A 20,562-nucleotide genomic window follows, 5' to 3' on the forward strand; every position below is an offset into this window, starting at 1 on the left:
TAATACTATTTTTTTCTTAAAAAAGAAAAAGATAATGAATGAGCAGTTTCTCTCCAGATTAAGCATAGACTAAATACACCTTTGACACTGAAGTTTAGTCCAAGGCTACAGTTTTAAAACAGCACCTCTATGATTTATAACAAAAGTGCAATATTTCATAAGGGGCGGTGGCGCAGCAGGAAGTGTCACAGTCACACAGCTCCAGGAAATTGTAGGCTGTGGGTTCAAGTCCTGCTCTGGGTGACTGTCTGTGAGACGTTTGTTGCATTCTCCCCGTGTCCGTGTGGGTTTCATCTGGGTGCTCTGGTTTCCTCCCACAGTCTAAAAACACACGTTGGATTGGCGACTCAAAAGTGTCCATGAGTGTGTGTTGCCCTGTGAAGGACTGGCGCCCCCTCCAGGGTGTGTTCCTGCCTTGCACCCAGTGATTCCAAGTAGGCTCTGGACCCACCGTGACACTGAGCTGGATAAGTGGTTTCAGACAATGAATGAATGAATATTTCATAAGGACTCATAAGGTCAGTGATGTGAAGCACTATGTAACACTCTTATTGGAGCATGGTCTTATGAGTAGGGGAATGAGTGAGTTAAAAACCAGTTGGTGCTTCACAACTAAAATGCTCTTTGCATATTTATACAATGTTCTACATAGATTCGTTTTTTAAAATGTGGCATTAGTGTATTTTATAAGAATTACAAGACATAATGCAATATACCGCGACCCTGAAATGGAGAAGCGGAAAAGAAGTTGATGACAATACAATATTTCAGTTAAGACTGATAATGTCATTTAAGTTAAAAGTAAATCAGCATTTGAACAGATGTGAACAATAAATCTGGTGCTGGGAATGATTTAACATTGTTTTTTGTTTTTTCCAAAGGTGTTGAAGAAAGCAAGGACAATATTTCGATTACAAGAAAAATCCCCTGCTTTATACTTACCTAAAAAAACTAAACACAGAGTATTAGCCAAAAAATAACGAGATGTACGAGACACTGATGTCAGACAACAAAACCACATCTAGGGCATTGGTGGCAGGGTGTTGCACTGATTGACCTTTCTGACCTACGCACGCGGGCACTTTCTCGCAAGGGAGAAACCCACTTACAAAAATTATCAAAAATTACGTCTGCCTTTAACATTGAAACTTTGTCGCACTGGGACACGGTGCTCACGAAACACGGATAAGCTCTTTCAAGTTCCTCTTTTGGGAAAAATAAATAAATAAATAAATAAATAAATAACCCATCCATTAGGAATAAAAGTACACAGCATGAGTCTCTCTCTCTCTCTCTCTCTCTCTCTCTCTCTCTCTCTCTCAGTCCCTCCCACAGTCACCCCCACGCCTCAGACAGTTGCCTGAGCGCTAGATATCGCTGACAGGACAGTGATGAAGGCTCCTCGTGTCACAGAGAAGACTGGCTGATGTTACAGTGTTCACAGGTACGTCTCTGGCTCGTTCTAAAGTTTAAATCTTTTTTTTAATTCACCGAGAATTGTTGGTTCTTCACTTTTCACTGATCCACACAGCCAGAGTCTTCAGAAGGCTTTATTAACAGTAGAGTGTTGAACACTTTACAGCACACTACAAGCTAACACTTTCTCTAATGTGTAGTTAAAGTTGAGACTTAAACGTTTGTCGCGATAATTTTGTCTGTAAATCCCACACTCGTTTAAGTGACTAGAAATCTATGTTTTGTAAGGGGAAATATTACGTTAAACATGTGGTATGTGTGGGAGGAAACAGCGGCTGCGCACAGAGGGGTCTACACTAGTATCTACACTTTTAAAGCCTTATTAACGTTGACAGTAATGAGATATCGGTGAATTAAATAGCACTATAAACTGACAACATGCTGCATGTAAGTCTCTACTATGGATATATATGTAGAAGGCAAAAGCTTCATCCATCCATCCATTATCTGTAAGCGCTTATCCAGTTCAGGGTCGCGGTGGGTCCAGAGCCTACCTGGAATCATCGGGCGCAAGGCGGGAATACACCCTGAAGGGGACGCCAGTCCTTAACAGGGCAACACAGACACACACACACACACACACACTCAATTTTGAGTCGCCAATCCACCTACCAACGAGTGTTCTTGGACCGTGGGACGAAACCCACGCAGACACAGGGAGAACACACCAAACTCCTCACAGACAGTCACCCGGAGCGGGACTTGAACCCACAGCCTTCAGGTCCCTGGAGCTGTGTGACTGTGACACTACCTGCTGCGCCACTGTGCTGCCCATCTCCAAGCTTTGAATATCAAAATAAAAAAAAAATATCGTGAGCTCAGGGACTCTTACACAAAATCATTCATATTATTTTCCGTGGTATATCTTTCACAGACATTAATAATTTCAGGCTGGTTCCTCTAATCCCCTTTATGAAAAATTCTAACTTTACAAGATCCTCTGGAACAGTGTTTCACACCAAAGCTTCCTGAATGATTTTGTTTACATTGTCACCGTTTCATAATGCAGACTTTCTGAACTTTATGTGAAATCACCCTTTAATTTTTGTAATTTTGTTTAATTCTGGAGAGCCTTGTAGGATCCAGAAGATAAAATGGACTCCAGTATTTGAGATAAACAAAGGCTGTTTTAATATTTAATGGCCATAGCCTGCTCAGCGGTGTGCAGTAACAGATGTATTTACATTTGCTCTAATCTATAGTAAATATAACTACATTGGCAGCATATTTTTTTCTTTCCGTTTTCTAAAAGCTCAACTTCCTCAAAGTCTGTCCTTTATTTATACAGCATACGTATTTAGTTTAACCTCAGGCTGTCTACACATGGTCTGGCTCTGAAAAGCTGGTGCACTTGATTGGTCCCTGCCACTCATCTCATCCTTAATGAGAGCAGACAAGTGAACAAAAACTCCTTTCTTGACCCGCAATGTATCATGTCGCTTTTAACGCTGCTCAAGTGTAAGAATGAATGGAAGGGGGGCAACAATCACAGTTGAGAGAGAGATTTTCAGTAATTCTGTTTTGAGGACATATCACTCTGAGCTCCAGAGGTTTGAATGTCATATGTGTATCAGCACTTCACAGGACTGTTTAAAACTTGACAGGGAAGTGGTCTATATTAGCAAAAAAATATCCACAGCTATAGAATCATGGGTATTAACTGAGAATAGAATAAAGCAGCCTCTGCTTCCCAGGGAGGGCTTTACAAAAGGTACACTAGAACACTGCTTGTTTGTATTTTAGTTCTTGATCATAAACACCAGTCTTATCTCATTCACATGGGTAATGTTTACCTTTGGGTATTTAGACGTTTTAATGGCCTGTTTATTAAGTTGGCATGGAAAAGCAAAATGTTCCAAGCCATTTTGGCAGTTTGTTCTCCTTTAGTAATATGCTCAAAACAAAATCAATTCTGTTTCATTATATGGGCTTGGAGTGAGGGAAGGGGTTTGACGCAGGAGTTTAACCTCTTTACGATCCTAAGTACTCGTAAGTAAAAAAAAAAAAAAAAAATCAATATTTTTCTTGTGCTGCGTTTTCATTTCCATCTTTATTGTCCACACACAAAGAGAATAACAAAAGATTGCCACCGTCCTCATGTTTCATTTCAGCTGTTTACTCTGATGAACAAACCTCATCTCTAACTACTCAAGTAATTAGCTAATCTCATTAGGCTTGTTCATTTCATTTTATTCTCTTTCACGCCCACTCTTCAGTGGAAGATGTTCTGGCAGTGCTTGTAATTAGGTCTACCCTGTGTTTCTCTGGCTGAGCTCATTTTGCCACACTAATTTATTCATTTGTAGTGCAAAGCTCAGCTTGACAAACAGCCTGATCAGTTCAGGCATGCTCCAGTTGCAGCTTCCTGTAGTGGAGCTCCATCTCCATCCTGGCACCTGTCACTCACTCGTCTCGGGCCAATGGATAAACTGGGATGCCTGTTTGGCTTTTTGTCCACTGCAGTCCTTTCCTCTGTAGAGCCTAAATGAATATTTCAGCAGCTGTCTAGATAAGCTGGGGACAACAGAGCAGACAAGGGGAAAGCTACTCTGGCTTGAAGGGGGTGGTAGGGGGTGGGGGGTGGTGATGTGCAGGAAGGTCTATGACTTGTTTGGTCTGATCAAGGGTAAATTCCACTGTTGCATTATATACTATAAACAGGAAAGAGCATAAATTCACCACAAAAAAGGAAGTGGCCTTTGTTCTGTTCTTCTTCTTATATATGTGGTTAATAGAGCCACACCCATGACCACACACATAAACATGATGAACCTGTACACCTCTACGCCACAATGTATCTCATTGTGTATCAAGGCTAGAGGCAGCCCAATAGGGTACTAGAGGCTCCTTTTTAATATAGAATTTCCCCCAGTAAACCTTTGGTCTAATATAAACATAGCACAAAAAGTAAGGAAATTTGTGTTTGTAGATTATTTCATTGTTGTAACAATACGTCTTGGCAATAAATCTTATACCGTTGAAAAGCCTGTTAATTTCCCTTTTAAACAGTGCCACATTTGTGAGGAACATGCATTTGTGGGATGAGCAGTAGAGCTGAGTATGTGACATGCACCCATGAAAAATTTGCCAAATTGTTTGTGTGATGATGTGTGGTGGCATCTCCCTCACTGGAAAAATGAGGCTTGTCATCATTGGAGGCAATCTCAGTGCAGAGATGATATTCTGCAGCCAGTGGCAATCCCATATCTCCACAGTCTGGGACCGAACTCTATCCTCCAAGATGGCAACACTCCCCTGAGCTCTACTGCTCATCCCACAAATGCATATTCCTTACAAATGCACCATTTAAAAGGGAAATTAACAGGCTTTCCAATAAGATTTATTGCCAAGAAGCATTGTTACAACAAATAAATAATCTACAAACACAAATTTCCTTTCTTTTTGTGCTATGTTTATATTTATAGTCACTGTCCATTTGAAAACATATGCTCCAAATTACTTTATATTTATATTGACTTAAAAAGGTTTGTCTATCTCCTGTAAAGTTCATTATTATAGTCAGTGTATGAGATCATCTTTCACTGTAAAATCATCTTTTCTTCTTGCCTTGTAGGGACCATGCATGAGCAGACTGTGACTCATATTTCTGTGACAGTGATGAATGGAAACAAGAATCTCACTTGTACCACTCCATATGATGAAGACCGCTTTGCTCTGGTGGTGCTGTACAGTGTGGTGCTGGTCGTTGGCTTGCCTGCCAACCTGGTCACTATATACCTCACCTGTCTCCAGGTGCGGCGTAAGAACGTGCTGGGCATCTACTTGCTGAGTCTGTCAGTCTGTGACTTCACATACCTACTGACACTGCCCATGTGGACCATCTACATCAATGGGGGTCACAGCTGGCCTTGGAGTGCACTGGCGTGTCAACTGACAGGCTATGTCTTCTTCACCAATATGTATATCAGCATCTTGCTATTGTGCTCCATCTCCATCGACCGTTACGTGGCAGTGGTCTACGCTGTGGAGTCACGGGGGCTTCGGCACCAGAGACTGGCCACTCTGGTTACTATCACCATCTGTTTGGTGGTGGGCCTGTGCCATTCGCCCGTGTTTAACATGCCTGAGGGCAATCCTGTCAATGGAGAGCGCCACTGCTTTGAGCCAAGTCAAAGCACTTTCACCATCACTGTCTTCAACTATGTTCGCTTCTGTATAGGGTTTATTATTCCACTTGCTGTGCTGATCTTTACTAATAAGGCCATTCTATCTAATGTGCGAGCTAGCACTGGTCTGACATCATGCCAGAAGGATAAAGTACATCTCCTGGCCATAGCTGTTGTGCTGCTGTTCCTGGTCTGCTTTGGCCCATATCACATTATCCTGCTGATGCGGGCGATTACCTACCACTTCCCTCAGATGCAAGAGAGCTGTTACTTTGAGCAACGTGTGTACACACCCTACACAATCTCCCTAGGATTATCAACAGTCAACAGTGCCATTAATCCCATCCTGTATGTGCTGTCCAGTGACAATATCCAGAAGGAGATACGGAGCTGCCTGGCTGGGCTCTTTAATCACATTGCTCTCCGCCAGCGCTCCATAGACAGCAGTCAGCATAAGATGCAAAACTCCAAGAACTCTTCAGACTTGCTTCCCACACAGGAACAGGATAAGATACAGGCTCCTACTCCATGCTAGTTTCATCACCATTCATTACAGGAGGTTTTGATAACTCAACACATGTCAGAATTCAGAGCTTAAAAGAATGCTGACTACTACAGAAAAACACCAAAGTGTCAAGAAGCACTACCTGGAAGTGAGTCATGGATGAGTGGACAGTATTATTGCAATATTGGGATGATATAGGAGGAATAATGACTCCTATATCACTCTGAGATTCTCAAACGGACACAGATTTTGAGATGGCTCATATTGGTTTGTGTTATTTTGTGAAGAAAAAAAAAATCTTAAAAAAAGGAAGATATTCAAGCATTGAGCAACTAGTTTAATGGCCCATTTTACGGCAATCTGAAATTTCGTCATTTAGCTGTGGTGACGCTACAGAAGTTCAGTTCTGCAATTCGCATTGGAGTTATATGGAGTAACTAAGTTGAACTGTTTTTGAATGAGGCAGTTAACAAGCAACTAGTTTAGAATGGAGTTGATTTAAATACAGAAATATTAAAAGCATAAAAACACAATTAAGTTGTTGGAAAAGGATTCTGCACATATAATACAACCATATGCCAAATGTGAACAAAAGGGGACCAAAATGGAATAAAATGTAGAATAAACCCCCTTTAAAAATGACATATCTGTTCAAAGATTCACTGTATGTCAGGGTTTTGCAAACCTGTATTTTGTAGCATTTAAATTAATGTGGCACTGTTTTTTTGGTACATTGTCTGTTTTAACTTATAAAAAAGGAATTATAATTATTGTGATTCATATTGTGAAGATGTTTTCAAGTGTCATTACTAACACCATACTGTCACACTTGAGTATGGTTATAAGCACGCTTGCATTTCAGCTTGTAATGTTGCAAAGTTCTATGGTGTTAGACTGTTATAGTATGTTTTTCTGCTGCTCGTGGCTGGCTGTTATGATTTTGTTATACATTTATATTACAGAAAATTGCCAGTATTTGAAAATGATGATGGTATAATAATGTGATAATTTTCTGTTCAATGTCTTTCCAGGTCACTGCTAAAATATGAACCGAGTCAAATTGCAGTGGGAAAGTTACAACACAACACCCCCTATTTTTATTGGCTCACAGTATGACAGGAATACTAAATAGTAAACATTTGGAGACATTTAATAGGAAGAATAGAAAAAACAACATGTTAGTGGAGTTTTTGCTGGACGGCATCTATATGCAATTATATGTCAATTTGCCCACTTCTTGATTATCCGCATCTCAGAAAAGAGGTATGGACAGTGTATATGTACATTTAAAAGTACAACAGTGGATTTAAAATCCAGTTGGGTTCACTAAAATACATTAATTTTAAGGTGAATATTTGTAATATTTTATTATAGAACTGTGTAAAATTAAATAACATAATTAAAGTTGTGGAGATAAAATGTGGCATTTAAAATCAACAATAGAATAAGGTACAGTTATGCTCCCTAACTAAAGGTACTGAATATGTACCATTGAGTGTACCACCACAGTGCAAGCTGTGCAAGATAAACAGGGCTATTAAACCCTGCTGTGCTAGCCACATGGCACAACTTAGCATTGCTCTATTTGCTCTGCAGATGATGGGGTGCAATTAAACACCTCTGTTTGCTGATATGTAGGGGAAACACCATGAGTCCTGGAGGGCAGGTAAACCCCCTCAGCATGCTCCATGAGTTACACAGGTCAATTAAAACTGTGATACAACCCAACCATACTGCTCCACATAGATACAGTCCTGTTGGTAGGTGGATTGGTGACTCAAAAGTGTCCATAGGTGTGAGTGAATGTGTGTGTGTGTGTGTCACACTGTGAAGGACTGGCGGCCCCTCCAGGGTGTGTTCCTGCCTTGTGCCCTGAAACTACTGAATTTGTAGTTTAAGACAATGAATGAATGAATGAATGAATGAATGTTACTGGTTAGTTTACAGAGATTTCACTCTGCTTCCTCGTGGCCATCAAATGTACTTTTTAAATGCATGCTATCAATATCAGTGTCTCTGTGTGTAATGGTACATAAAACGTTTTGAAAAAGATGTGTTTTTTATATTTGGGTTTCATGGATGTAATTTATGCATTTGTATTTTTTTGTAAATATGGTTTTGTACATAAAGCACTGGTATTGATTACTGGCAAAATTGAAAATGTCTTTCTTTAAGGTAAACCAGAGTGGTTTTAATATAAATATATACAGTATATATATGAGAAATGGCTTAATGTAGGTTAATGATTTACCTAAAATAACTATTCACACATCTAAAGTCTAGAATGTTCCAGCTCCACTCACAAAGATTCTGTTAGCTGATAATTAATAACTGTGCCTTTTCTGTATGTAGAACATGTACTGAAACATGCCAAGAGAGCTGTACACATTAGAAACACCAGACCATGCTTGGCTGTAGTGGAGTCTGACTGGATTAATACACAAACCCAATTCCAAAGAAGTTGGGACGTTGCGTAAAACATACATTAAAACAGAACACGATGATTTGCAAATCCTTGTCAACCCATATCCAACTGAATACACTACAAAGACAAGATATTTAATGTTCAAACAGATAAACTTTATTGTTTTTTTGCAAATATTCACTCATTTCAAATATGAGGCCTGCAACACATTCCAAAAATATTGGGACAGAGGCATGTTTACCACTGTGTTACATCATCTTTCCTTTTAACAACACTCAGAAAGCGTTTGAAATTAAATTAATGACAGAATTTAATCTGAATCATTAGGAGATTTTTTGCAATCCAAGGAAGCACATAAAAAAACAGACTTTATTATACACAGAAAAACACCTCTCCGCTGTCAAGGAATGGGACCTGTCATGCATGCGAAATGAGAATTGTTATTATTTTCATTCTGACATTTGATGATAAGACTGCAGCCCCTGAATAAAACATGAATCGATTATTTAAAAAAAATATCTGTTGTACATCACATCATAAAATGGTTTAATCCTGCTTTATGGTCTTTACAGCAAAATGTGACCTCTGCATTCAACTCATCTTTTGCAGTGAACACAGATAGACACTAGAAATTAGGGATTTTAAACACACACCCCCAAAGCAGTGGGTAGCCACACTCAGAGCTTAGGGAGCATTTTGGCGTTAGGTGTCTTGCTCAAGGGTGCTTCAGTCACAGATTCCTTTAAATCAAACTGGCAACCATCCAGTCACAAGGTCACTTCTCTAAACATCAGGTCATGGCTGCCCTCGTACATATCTTACAATTTTAAATGTATTATTCCCAGTGTATTGTGCTAAAATATGCAATTATAAAATCAGAAAATATAGCAAACATATTTAGAACATTACATTTTGGCTCATATATTCAAAACTACACAGTGGTATTATACACACAACTGCCTGAAAGTGCAATAGTGGGTAATTCATAGTTGAATATGATTTTTTGAATATTGAAATGAGTGAAAAATCAAACCATTTAAAATCTTCCACACAAGCAAACACATATCCATATTAGATCAGGAAATTTAGTACTGAACTTTCAAAATGTTTACATTCTGATTTAGCATTCATAATAGATATTAGAGAACAAAATGACTTCCCATGTCTCATGCTGAGTGATCTGTTTTAAATATTACATGCATGAAGGCCAGCAGAGACCTATTGTTTGTGGTGAGAAGGCGTGAAATCACATGACACACACATGACTTCTGCAGAGAATAAATATGTTACATACTTCAATATATGGCTTGATTTCTTTACACTGGATGTTGGATTATTGCTGTTAGTATGTGATTGCATATAGCCATAAAATCATTACTTAGTAGTGTTGTATGCCTTGTTTTGAATCACAAAGCCAATCAACATTCATTCATTCATTGTCTGCAACTGCTTTTTTCCAATTCAGGGTCACGGTGGGTCCAGAGCCTACCCAGAATCACTGGGCACTAAGCAGGAACACACCCTGGAGGGGGGCCAGTCCTTCACAGGGTGACACACACTCACATATTCACTCACACGTATGAACACTTTTATACTTGCCAATCCACACCAACGTGTGTTTTTGGACCACGGACATGGGGAAAACAGTCCAGTCAGCATTATGAAGTTAAAAATATACTGATGTATGTAACATACGTATGCACAGGATATTACACCTTGTCTATTTATAAAAAAGCAAAAGGTTGATTTTGTGGCTTCTCACGACAAACAACTGTTCTCTGCTGGCCTTCAGACGTTTAATTTTTAAAACTGATCACTCATTGTGAGACATGGAAAGTTGTCTTTATAATAACAATAATAATAATAATACATTTTATTTGTAATGCACTTTTCATTTAAAAAAAATCTCAGAATGCTTCACAAAGTACATCTTTAGTCGTAATTAGATTTGCAATAGTTTTTTGTACTCTAATTAAGCCTAAATGTTAGTTTTAAAATGAGGAAAAGAAAATATTCCCTTTAAGATAGGAATTTAAGAAATTTAAATGGACTAAATACAAATCTCTCTTTTCTCAAATTTCTCTTCAGAGTAAAAAGCAGAACTTTATAGACTGCACTGACACACAGTCATATGCTGTGTCTGCCCTACTCTTCCACTGTAAACCTCCTAAATAATAAATGGCTAAGAGGAGCTTTGCCCTGCAACAAATCCTCATGCAAGCATCTCCTGTCTACAGCCAATGGGAAGCTTTCCTTGTCTGTGCCCACCCTTGTTGTAGGGGCGCAGGCAGACGGGACACTGTCTGGACATTCTTATGGCAGCCTTGTCTGACACCTGACTGTTGACCAGAGCCTTTGCCCCAGTCGGTGGTCATTAGCACATTATACACACCTAACTTCACCCACCCTGTCTCCAGGCAGGACAGTAGTGTGGGGTACATGTGGAGACAGTTGGGGTCTATGGATGCCTGTACATACTTGCTGTGAATAATGCCAGACAAAAAACATTCTTCAAAAATTCTATAAAAAATATTTTACTTCAGATATTTTAATTCAGTATTAACATTACCTCCAATATATTAATTATTTCACTCATTTTCTGGTTGCAGTGGGTCCTGAGCCTACCTGGAATCACTGGGCGCAAGGCGGGAACACACCCTGAAGGGGGTGCCAGTCCACCTACCAATGTATGGTTTTTGAACCATAGAAGGAAACCAAAGCACCCACAGGAAACCCATGCAGATACAGAGAAAACACCCCAAACTCCTCACAGTCAGTCACCCAAGCGGGGCTCGAACCCCCAACCCCAGCACCAGGACGTATTGAGAATGTCTTGTCACGCTGATTGTCTACTGGAGAATTATGGTATGGTAATTACCACGTATTTCTAATATCATACCCTTTACTTATTCAGTACTTATGTTAAGTTACGTCTTACTTAACAGGTACTTACTCTATACTTACCCAATAATTAGTGGGCTGTAATTTAAGGTGTTACCCAATATTTTACTTGGCTTAAGTGGCTGTATTAAAATTTGTAGGGAATTGTGCCTCCAGAACCAGGAATACAGCACATAATGACATTCTTGAGAATGGTGTACTTCCAGCTTCAGGCAACACCTTTAAGGAAATAATCATATTTTTTAAATAAATCGCTTGAACATCTATTTAACTTATAGTTAACTGGTAGCATGAGTGTCATCAGGACTACAATGAGCCACCAGCAAAGGCGTAGTCTTTGGAAGTAAGAATGGGTTATGGTTCACTGTTTTGAACTGACTAGCAATCCTTTAACCCCTTAAAGCCTAACACATGAAGTAATAATGATTACAACAATGATTTTGTTGATGTAAATGTTGTTGATGTAAATGTTGTTCATTTATAAATTTTGGCTCATAAAATTTCTGATTGCATCATATTTAGGTTTTTACCAATCCTTTTTTTTTAAACTGGTCTTTCATTTAGTTCATGATTTGGTAAATACATGGAAATGCTTCCTCTTCATTCACAGTTCAGTAGAAAACTCAGAACACTCGCCCTAAAAGGATGGAGGTTTGTTTCTGTATTAATCTTCATTAGATGATGAAAGAGCCAGCTCTAAAGATCATGTATCTTATTTGATACATTTGGCTTTATAGGGTTAATGATGTTTGGCCCAAAGACAAAGTTTCTCAGAGGAAGACTGCAAAGAATTGAGGTCTTTAATCATACACAGGTCATTTTTTCATGAAAAGATGGGTGTCGGGAAATCTCAGTACATAAAGGTCAAAGGTGGAAACCACTGTTAAACCTGTGTGATCACAGAACCCTCAGGTGATATTGTTTGAGAACCTGTCATGCTAAGGGTCCACGTTTCAGCTTTATTTGGGGCAAAACAGATGTTCAGATTTTATGCAGCAAAGATGAAAAAGCCATCCAGACTAAATTCTGAAATTCACTTCATAGTGAGCATTGTTAATTCATAAACACTGGTAGTCTTCCACTGGCTTTAGCCTCACAAAGACCCCATCTCTCTTGTTCTTTTTTTCCCTCCCCCATCAAACAAGATCATCTCCCAAATGCATAACATATTGTAGTCATGGAATTCTCATGTAATATGCATTACTGCACATGTTGCATTTGAACATTGCTTTGAAATCTGGGTCAATTTCCATATATAACTGACTAATGCGCATACCTCAGAGGTAAACATATCACTTGAGAGAGAGAAAGAGAAAGAGAGAGAGAGAGAGCCTAATGTAGTTGTCTGAGCTATTTCGCGTAGTTGTTTGGTTTATGGTGATATGTAATGATCTGTGGTGTACCTGCAGCGGTTTGTGTTGTTTGCTAACGTATCTAACCTTACACAACTTCTGTCTTTCTATTTGACCAGTCTAGTCTAATTTAAACGGCTTTAACGACACCTACTGGTCACATAACAGTATCACCCACAGGAATATTACTGAGAATTCTCCTTCACAGAGAAATATTATTTATAAACTTAAGCAGTGAAGAGCGTTTAACTTTAAATAGCGTTATATCCAGAATTGTCTATTTTAGATTACTCTATTTTGACTCTACTCTGTATGTAATAGATATTGTTTATTATTAAAATGTCCTAAGAGTATGTCTGACATGGGCTTGAGCCAGCAAAGTAGTAGGTTTAAAAAAAAAAGGTCCTGATTTAAATTAACTGGTTTGGAAACAAACTATTTAGGGAAATGATGTGTACAAAATACAACATTTGCAAAAATGTGTTTAATATAAATAAAAATAAAACATAATGTAATGTAAATATAATGTAAATAAAAACACAGATCTCTGTGTGTATACAAACAACAGCAGTAAACACTGATGCATGATACAAGATAATAAAATTCATATTTACATGAAATTGAAATACAAAACACAACAATCTTATTTAACCTAACTCTACATGACATCTCTCCTGAATTATATAAACAAGGTTTCTGAAAAGAAAAAAGTAATTAATAATTTATCATATGTAAATCTGGGGTAGAGGAATCACAGAAAAAGCATCTTCTGTAGTACATTTAACACTGTAAATATTACTTATCCTGAACTGCATAAGCAGATACGGACACTGAATAAATGCATGAATGAAAAATTTGTGTTGTTATGAAAAATTGTAAACATTACTTGACACAGACAGACATTTTACAACTAAGAATACTATGTTGTTCCTTAATCAGGTTAAACATGAAGTCTTGTCTAGTTTTTTTTAATACCTTATTTAAAATGGTTGGCATTGAACAGAGGACTTCAGGGCTGAAAATCACTGGTGTTGTAAACTGCCAGATGTGTTGAAGCTGGTTCCCTGAAATAGTAAAATTGGGTCAACAGCACATCTCCCTGATTTTTGTAATAAGAAATGCAAGATGTAGCATGAAACATACCTCGCCTCTGAGGACATACTGACTTTTCGTTTGATATCACAGATCTTCTCAGACAGAAACCGTCGCACCAAGCGTAGTTGCCCATCAACTGCTTCTTTTTGATAGCCACGCTGCTGGAGCCTCTCCTTTAGGCAGTCTTTTTTTTTTTAAAAACATTTTTACAAACACTGATTCAATACTGAAGATGTGACTATTTGCACTGTGAATATTACATATTTAATCATATAACACTAAGCAATAGCAGCAAATAACTCGTAACCATCCAGGCTCAAATATTAAACAAACTAATTTTTTTAATTTATGAGACAAAGCATGTAATAAATACTGCATTCCAGCCAACCAGAACTGACCAAATATTGAAAAATAATCTAAGGATTTCCTTTAACATTGTACTACCTCTGATGACACCGACTTTCTCTGGAGATAATGGAGGTTTTGCCACAGATTCTCTGACAGCATTGGATCTGGAGCCAGTCACAGTCCTTTCCTTTAGTGTTTCTATGCCCCAGATGGCAACCGCCAAAGACTTACAGAATTTAGAATGGGAATCAATTCTTTGGATGGTTTTCCACCTTTGTTTGTCCAACAGAACTCCATAACCAAGGTCGACCTTTAAGAAAAACAAGAATCAGATAAAAATTCCTTTAATTTTGACATAGATGTTCAAGTTGTATAACATGTATAACCCATGAAATGTACAAAAATATTTGATAGTGGCAATTTATGATATATATTTTGAGTGTATATATTATTTTGGTGACTTACGTTGCCACAGTCATTCTCTTCTAGAGTCTCCATTGGAGATTGTCTATGGGCCTCCAATTCAGAAATCTTTAGATTTCCTTTGAGGTCACACGAGGTTTCTGTGTCCTCTGGGTGCATTTCTTGTCTCCTAAAAGATCCTGTGATTATAGTCAATGAGAATATATATGTTTAGTTATCATTTTCCTCACAATGTTCCCAGTAACTTAATATAGAATGTTCTGAATGTATTTAAATTAATTTGAACATATATCTATTTATGTTTAAGAAGATAAAAACCTGTTTCTTTCCATAGGAGATGTTCTTGAAGGCATATATTCAGTTTCCGTATTTTCTCTAGCTCCAATGTCATTCTCTTACATTTCAGTTTTAGCTTTCTAATAGTGGCATCTTTTCCTGCAATAATTATATCTTTTTCTCTGAGACGTTTTTTCAGCATTCCGTAGCTATCCTGAAGTTCCTGGTAAATTTTGTAAGAAACAGATTCCTCATCACTTTCCGAGATATCCCTCTGTCTCTTTTCAGGGGTCTGTTTCTTCATGAATTCCAGAGAAGACATCTTATGTAAGTCCACTGTGCTACATTCTTTCTGTTAAAATTGAAAAAGTACATTAAACTTTTTTTAATAACCTTTGTTTAATCAGAGAAGTCAAATTAAAATACGGTCTCTTTATTTGTGTATATATATATTTTTTTAGAAAATGAGCCCTGGCAGCACACACAACAAAAAAAGTAATGATGACACAAAACACAAAAAACTGAATTAATAAGAGCAGCTATTTTAAAACTTGTTCAGGAAATAAAATGAATTAAAAGCTCTAGTAAATCATTATTATTTTGAATCACCAAGCTACCGAACCATACTCATATTGTATTATAGAACCAATAATAATTTTGCACACTTTAATTGAAATCACCAATACAATTAGGCTCAACTATATATTCAGCATGTTCTGAATATTTTTGTGTCAAACTGACAAAGTGTGCTCAATTATTCAGAAAAAAAAAATCAAAACTGAAACATGAAGAAACTGCATATTAAACCAGGATGCACTACAATTTCTTGAAGTTACAGTCACATCTGCTATGTGTTAAAGGGTCTTACCACTAATGTTCCACTATGTGGTCCACAATCTCCTTCCTCGCTTTCAGTGTAAGAATAAAGAATTCTTGATTTATCAATGTCCATGTCAAAACCTTTCAATGAAACAGACAAGTAGTCACAGGTTGGTTACTAAAATGAGGCATTCATAACCTTATCTAACTGCAATAAGAAGCTGAGAGCAGTACTATCCTGTCAGATCCATTAGCCTGTCCTGATGGGAAATCTCTAAGAGAGAACAAGGCTAATGGAAAACAGTAGTGAACTAAGCCATCAGCCATGTTGCACATCCTGATGGCAAGCTCTAATGGATCTTGGTAGGAACCATTAGCCTACATCCTGATGAGAATACCTTAATGGAAACCATTAAACCAGTTTCCATTAGAAGATGGAAACCATTAGGGGAGTTATATTTTTTAAATGCATGGTCCATTAGTCATTTTATTACAAAAATCCAGCAGACTAGCAATATGATAGTGAGATGCGAAGTTGACATTAAACTAAAAATATACATAAGGCCTACATCTAATTTGCTGATTATAAAGCCCAGTGTATTGTTTGTCTTATAAAAATAGCTAGAGCTACAATCAGCTGTAGGACTTTTTAAATGGAAAGGGGCTGATCTGAGTCTGATTCTCCCCTTCACCATATTTACTCAAAGCCCACTTATAAGTACCCAAAAAGTCAGTCATTTCCAAGGTCACCTCCAATAATTGAAAAACACATTTCCCTTAATCTTATGAAATATTTTGTGGTTTAAAAACAATAAAAAGTCATCCTCTGATAAACCAATAAGCCCTTAAGAACTTACCTCTGTACATATTTAGATATGTCCAATAAAATTGCCCCTAATGCCTTAGCGATAAGTAGCGATAGTAGAAGTTCTACATCTTTGTCTTAATTTAATAATGTGCAAATCTATAAACATGCAAACTGTTCACACTTTCGGCATTTATCCTCTGCCAATTGCCTGCAAAATGCAAGTGGATAGGATTTGTGCTTTAGGTTTATGACGTAGAAAAACCTGGCAGTCTTAATATGCCTTTTGAGACAGTCTTTGGGACACGGCAGTTGTAAAGCCATGGTGACTGCTTATTTGACTAATATGGTGCGTGAAACAGAACATGTTAACAATAAGATTTGATATCCACAAGAGAGCTTTTAAAGTCTGTTCATACAGTCACTGAAACAGTCTGCAGTACCAAAAGGGGAGGTTAGAAAACTTTCCTGTAACATGATTGTTCACTGATTTTGTTACAAAATCCTACAAACGTTTTGAAAGTGGACCTAGGGAGAAAACCTAATACGTGAACATTTGTAGAATTTGGGGTCTGTTAGAGGTAGTTCTAGATATTTACTGCATGGTAGGTATCCCTAAGCTCAGACCTGTGAAAAGATCTTACTGAACTAGGGAGAGCTAACTAAAACTACACAGGCTTCTTATATAAAAGGTACACGCATGTCTCACACTGCAAACTGTTCAATCTTATTAAACACGGACACAATTTATGTTCCGTTTCGCGATTTCACTCTGAACCGCCAATGAAATAGTGAAATGTCCTCTTACCTTCTAGAGGAATTGGCTTTGTCTGCTTCCGTCGAGGCATGTAGAGTCAATGTTGAGTTACAAAGAGTGAGTAGGAACGAAATAAATAGCCGAAATAAGTCTTATCCGCTGCTCATCAGTCTACGTCCGAGGAAGCGAACGAAACCTTCCCCCAAATCACAAAACACGCTGTGCGCACAGATCAGATCTCTACCGTGGGGTTAGCTCTGTTCCAGACGGTCAGCAATGGTGGACTAATGGTATTTAATGGTTCCTACCGGTCATAATGGCCACTCGCGTTTCATTTTAATGATGCATAATCTGGATTTTCTCTCTCTCTCTCTCTCTCTCTCTCTCTCTCTCTCTCTCTCGCACGCACGCGCACAGGCCTACAATGTTCTGTTGGTGTCGCTAAGCAACAACAACAAAACACTAGGCTGAATGTTAAATATTTTTCCCACCCTACGTAGTGCACAATGTTGGTCAACGTAGGTTTTGAACTCAAAAAGTGCATTGTTATTCAGATAATATAACCTTCTGTGTCTCTTTTTAGTGCACTCTGTGAGTAGTATAAGTTTTATTATAAAGTGCATACAACAGCACGGCTAACAAAATTACGTTCTCAGAACGTTTCCCTAACGTTCCATTTTGGTTGTGGGAACGTTGCACTGGAATTTTCCCTCAACGTGAATTTGTCCATTTTTTTAACGTTCTCAGAACGTTTTACTCAAGTTAGAAAAAAGGTTCCGGGAATGTTACCTCAACATTATTTACACCAATAATTTAACATTTTAGGAACGTTGTCTTGGAATGTTCTTAGAACGTTCCCATAATGTTATATTTTGGTTACTTTGGAATGTTCCCTCAACACTAATCTGTCCAGTTTGCTTAATATTGAAGTTAGGATAACATTCTCAGAATATGACCTCAACTTCATTTGCACCAACAATTTTACATTCTAGGAACATTGTCTTCAAATGTTCTGATTATGTGCAACATAAAAACATTCGCTTAGCATTCAATTATGGTTGTGGAAACTCTGCTTTGGAAATGTTCCCTGAAAGTGAAAAAAGTCAATTTTTCTTGATGTTTCCAGATTCATCTTTCCCCTGAATGCTACTTTAACATGATATAGTTTTCTTGTTCTTTCTTATTCACTAATTGCAAGTTAGTAGAATGTATACAATATAACATCTATTGCGCACTGCAGTGGAGCATTTATTTTGCTGTTTGTTTTTTTGCACCTTGTGTCAGATAAGAGGAACAGTCACCAGTGCAGTGTCAGAAGTTGAGATTTTATTTCAAATAATGGTCCTATTAACATTCCATTAATTGTTCTCAGTATAGTAATGTGAATCCCCTTAACAGGCCTCAAACTTTCTCATTTGTAAAAAATAAAAAAAAAACTTTCTCCAAATCACTCTGATTTGCTATGGTGGTCTATTTCTATAATAAGACAAAGATATACTGAGGCAAAATCAGTGTAAGCTTAATGAATTTTAAAATGTTTTTTTTATTATCATCAACATAAAAAAATTTTACTTTTTAGGACGCCTCGGTATGCTCCACCTGCAAAGTAAACAAACTTTTTTAAGATTTATTAAGTATTTCTTTGTATTTATCAGTTCATATAAAGCATTGTTCCAATCTACCCAAGCCAGCTAAAACACAGCATTCTTGAAGTTACACAGCAGTTTTTGACGCATACCGCACTACACATCTATCTCTACACACCTGACAAGCGAGCAAGAGAGGGAGAAATAGAGGAGAGGAAAGAAAGGTAGATTAAACTAGCTAACATTATGTTAGATAGGTTTTACAGTTAAAAACATTTAGAATTTTTTTTCGGTGCACATAATACCTAATGAATGGAGCCTTTTTAGATTCTACATATAAGATTTAAAATAGTGCTGTCAAGGCTAATGTGCTCATTATTAAAGCAGATTAATCATATGACCAAGTTTGACCCCAAATTATACATGTATTTGTTTTATTCCTCGCCATACAAATTACTAGTATTTTAACTTGTGTTTTATCACCGCCAGGCTTCAGACTATGTAACTGAATTTATGAAATTAAATAGTGTGTAAAATTTATTGTGTAGTGTATATATTCTTCTTTGCTTTTTAATTAATTTTTGCTGCACCTGTTTGGGGGTGGGGGTGGGTGGTTTATAGAGGTACATTTGGTGCGCACCTGTGACAATGAAATTTGTAGTTGTAGAAAATAGTCACACGTGTATCAGTAAATTTGAAGTCACAGAGAAAATCATGTCAGGAGTTGCAAACCTATAGATTTTTTTCCCCACAAGTACAGCTTAACAGTAACACGTTCACAATGTTTTCACTACAGGTGCACAAATCCAATTCTACACACACAAGTACAAACCGGATTCCAAAAAAGTTGGGACATTAAACAAATTGTGAATAAAAACTGAATGCAATGATGTGGAGGAGCCAACATCTAATTCTATATTCAGAATAGAACACAAATCATAGATCAAAAGTTTAAACTGAGAGAATGTATCATTTTAAGGGAAAAATATGTTGTTTCAAAATTTCATGGCATAAACAAATCCCAAAAAAGTTGGGACAAGGCCATTTTTTACCACTGTGTGGCATCCCCCCTTCTTCTTACAACACTCAACAGACGTCTGGGGACAGAGGAGACCAGTTTCTCAAGTTTAGAAATAGGAATGCTCTCTCATTCATGTCTAATACAGGCCTCTAACTGTTCAATCGTCTTGGGCCTTCTTTGTCGCACCTTCCTCTTTATGATGCGCCAAATGTTCTCTATAGGTGAAAGATCTGGACTGCAGGCTGCCATTTCAGTACCCGGATCCTTCTCCTACATAGCCATGATGTTGTGATTGCTGCAGAATGTGGTCTGGCATTATCTTGTTGAAAAATGCAGGGTCTTCCCTGAAAGAGATGACGTCTAGATGGGAGCATATGTTGTTCTAGAACCTGAACATAGTTCTCTGCATTAATGGTGCCTTTCCAGACATGCAAGCTGCCCATGCCACAAGCACTCATGCAACCCCATACCATCAGTGATGCAGGCTTCTGAACGGAGCGTTGATAACAACTTGGGTTATCCTTGTCCTCTCTGGTCCGGATGACATGGCGTCCCAGTGTTCCATAAAGAACTTCAAATCGTGACTCATCTGACCACAGAACAGTCTTCCATTTTGCCACACTCCATTCTAAAAGACCCCTGGCCC

At 37.8% G+C, this 20,562-nt stretch overlaps 2 protein-coding genes across 2 annotated transcripts; one reads left to right on the plus strand and one right to left on the minus strand.

Moving 5' to 3' along the window:
- The first annotated feature begins 1,401 nt into the window (after positions 1–1,401).
- Positions 1,402–6,285, plus strand: gpr132b (G protein-coupled receptor 132b). The gene is made up of 2 exons (XM_066677656.1): positions 1,402–1,444; positions 5,051–6,285. Exon 2 carries the CDS (start codon positions 5,056–5,058, stop codon positions 6,136–6,138), a length of 1,083 nt encoding a protein of 360 aa, XP_066533753.1. The 5' UTR covers positions 1,402–1,444; positions 5,051–5,055; the 3' UTR covers positions 6,139–6,285.
- Positions 6,286–13,332: 7,047 nt separating this feature from the next.
- LOC136702486 (BEN domain-containing protein 5-like) lies at positions 13,333–17,681 on the minus strand. The gene is made up of 7 exons (XM_066677572.1): positions 17,361–17,681; positions 15,797–15,888; positions 14,971–15,280; positions 14,695–14,831; positions 14,326–14,539; positions 13,930–14,065; positions 13,333–13,850 (listed from the first exon to the last, which is right to left on the minus strand). Exons 1-7 carry the CDS (start codon positions 17,398–17,400, stop codon positions 13,796–13,798), a joined length of 984 nt encoding a protein of 327 aa, XP_066533669.1. The 5' UTR covers positions 17,401–17,681; the 3' UTR covers positions 13,333–13,795.
- Between the last annotated feature and the right edge of the window lie 2,881 nt (positions 17,682–20,562).

This window comes from Hoplias malabaricus, chromosome 7, assembly GCF_029633855.1.
Source record: "Hoplias malabaricus isolate fHopMal1 chromosome 7, fHopMal1.hap1, whole genome shotgun sequence".
NCBI classification, from domain to species: domain Eukaryota; kingdom Metazoa; phylum Chordata; class Actinopteri; order Characiformes; family Erythrinidae; genus Hoplias; species Hoplias malabaricus.

Excerpts from the sequence above, each read along its gene's own strand:
- LOC136702486 (XM_066677572.1), bottom strand. The coding sequence starts at position 17,400 with ATGCCTCGACGGAAGCAGACAAAGCCAATTCCTCTAGAAG. Across the intron at positions 15,281-15,796 it reads CACATAGTGGAACATTAGTG|AAAGAATGTAGCACAGTGGA; the intron begins GTAAGACCCTTT and ends CAATTTTAACAG. Across the intron at positions 14,540-14,694 it reads AAGAGAATGACTGTGGCAAC|GTCGACCTTGGTTATGGAGT; the intron begins GTAAGTCACCAA and ends TTTTTCTTAAAG.
- gpr132b (XM_066677656.1), top strand. The coding sequence starts at position 5,056 with ATGCATGAGCAGACTGTGACTCATATTTCTGTGACAGTGATGAATGGA.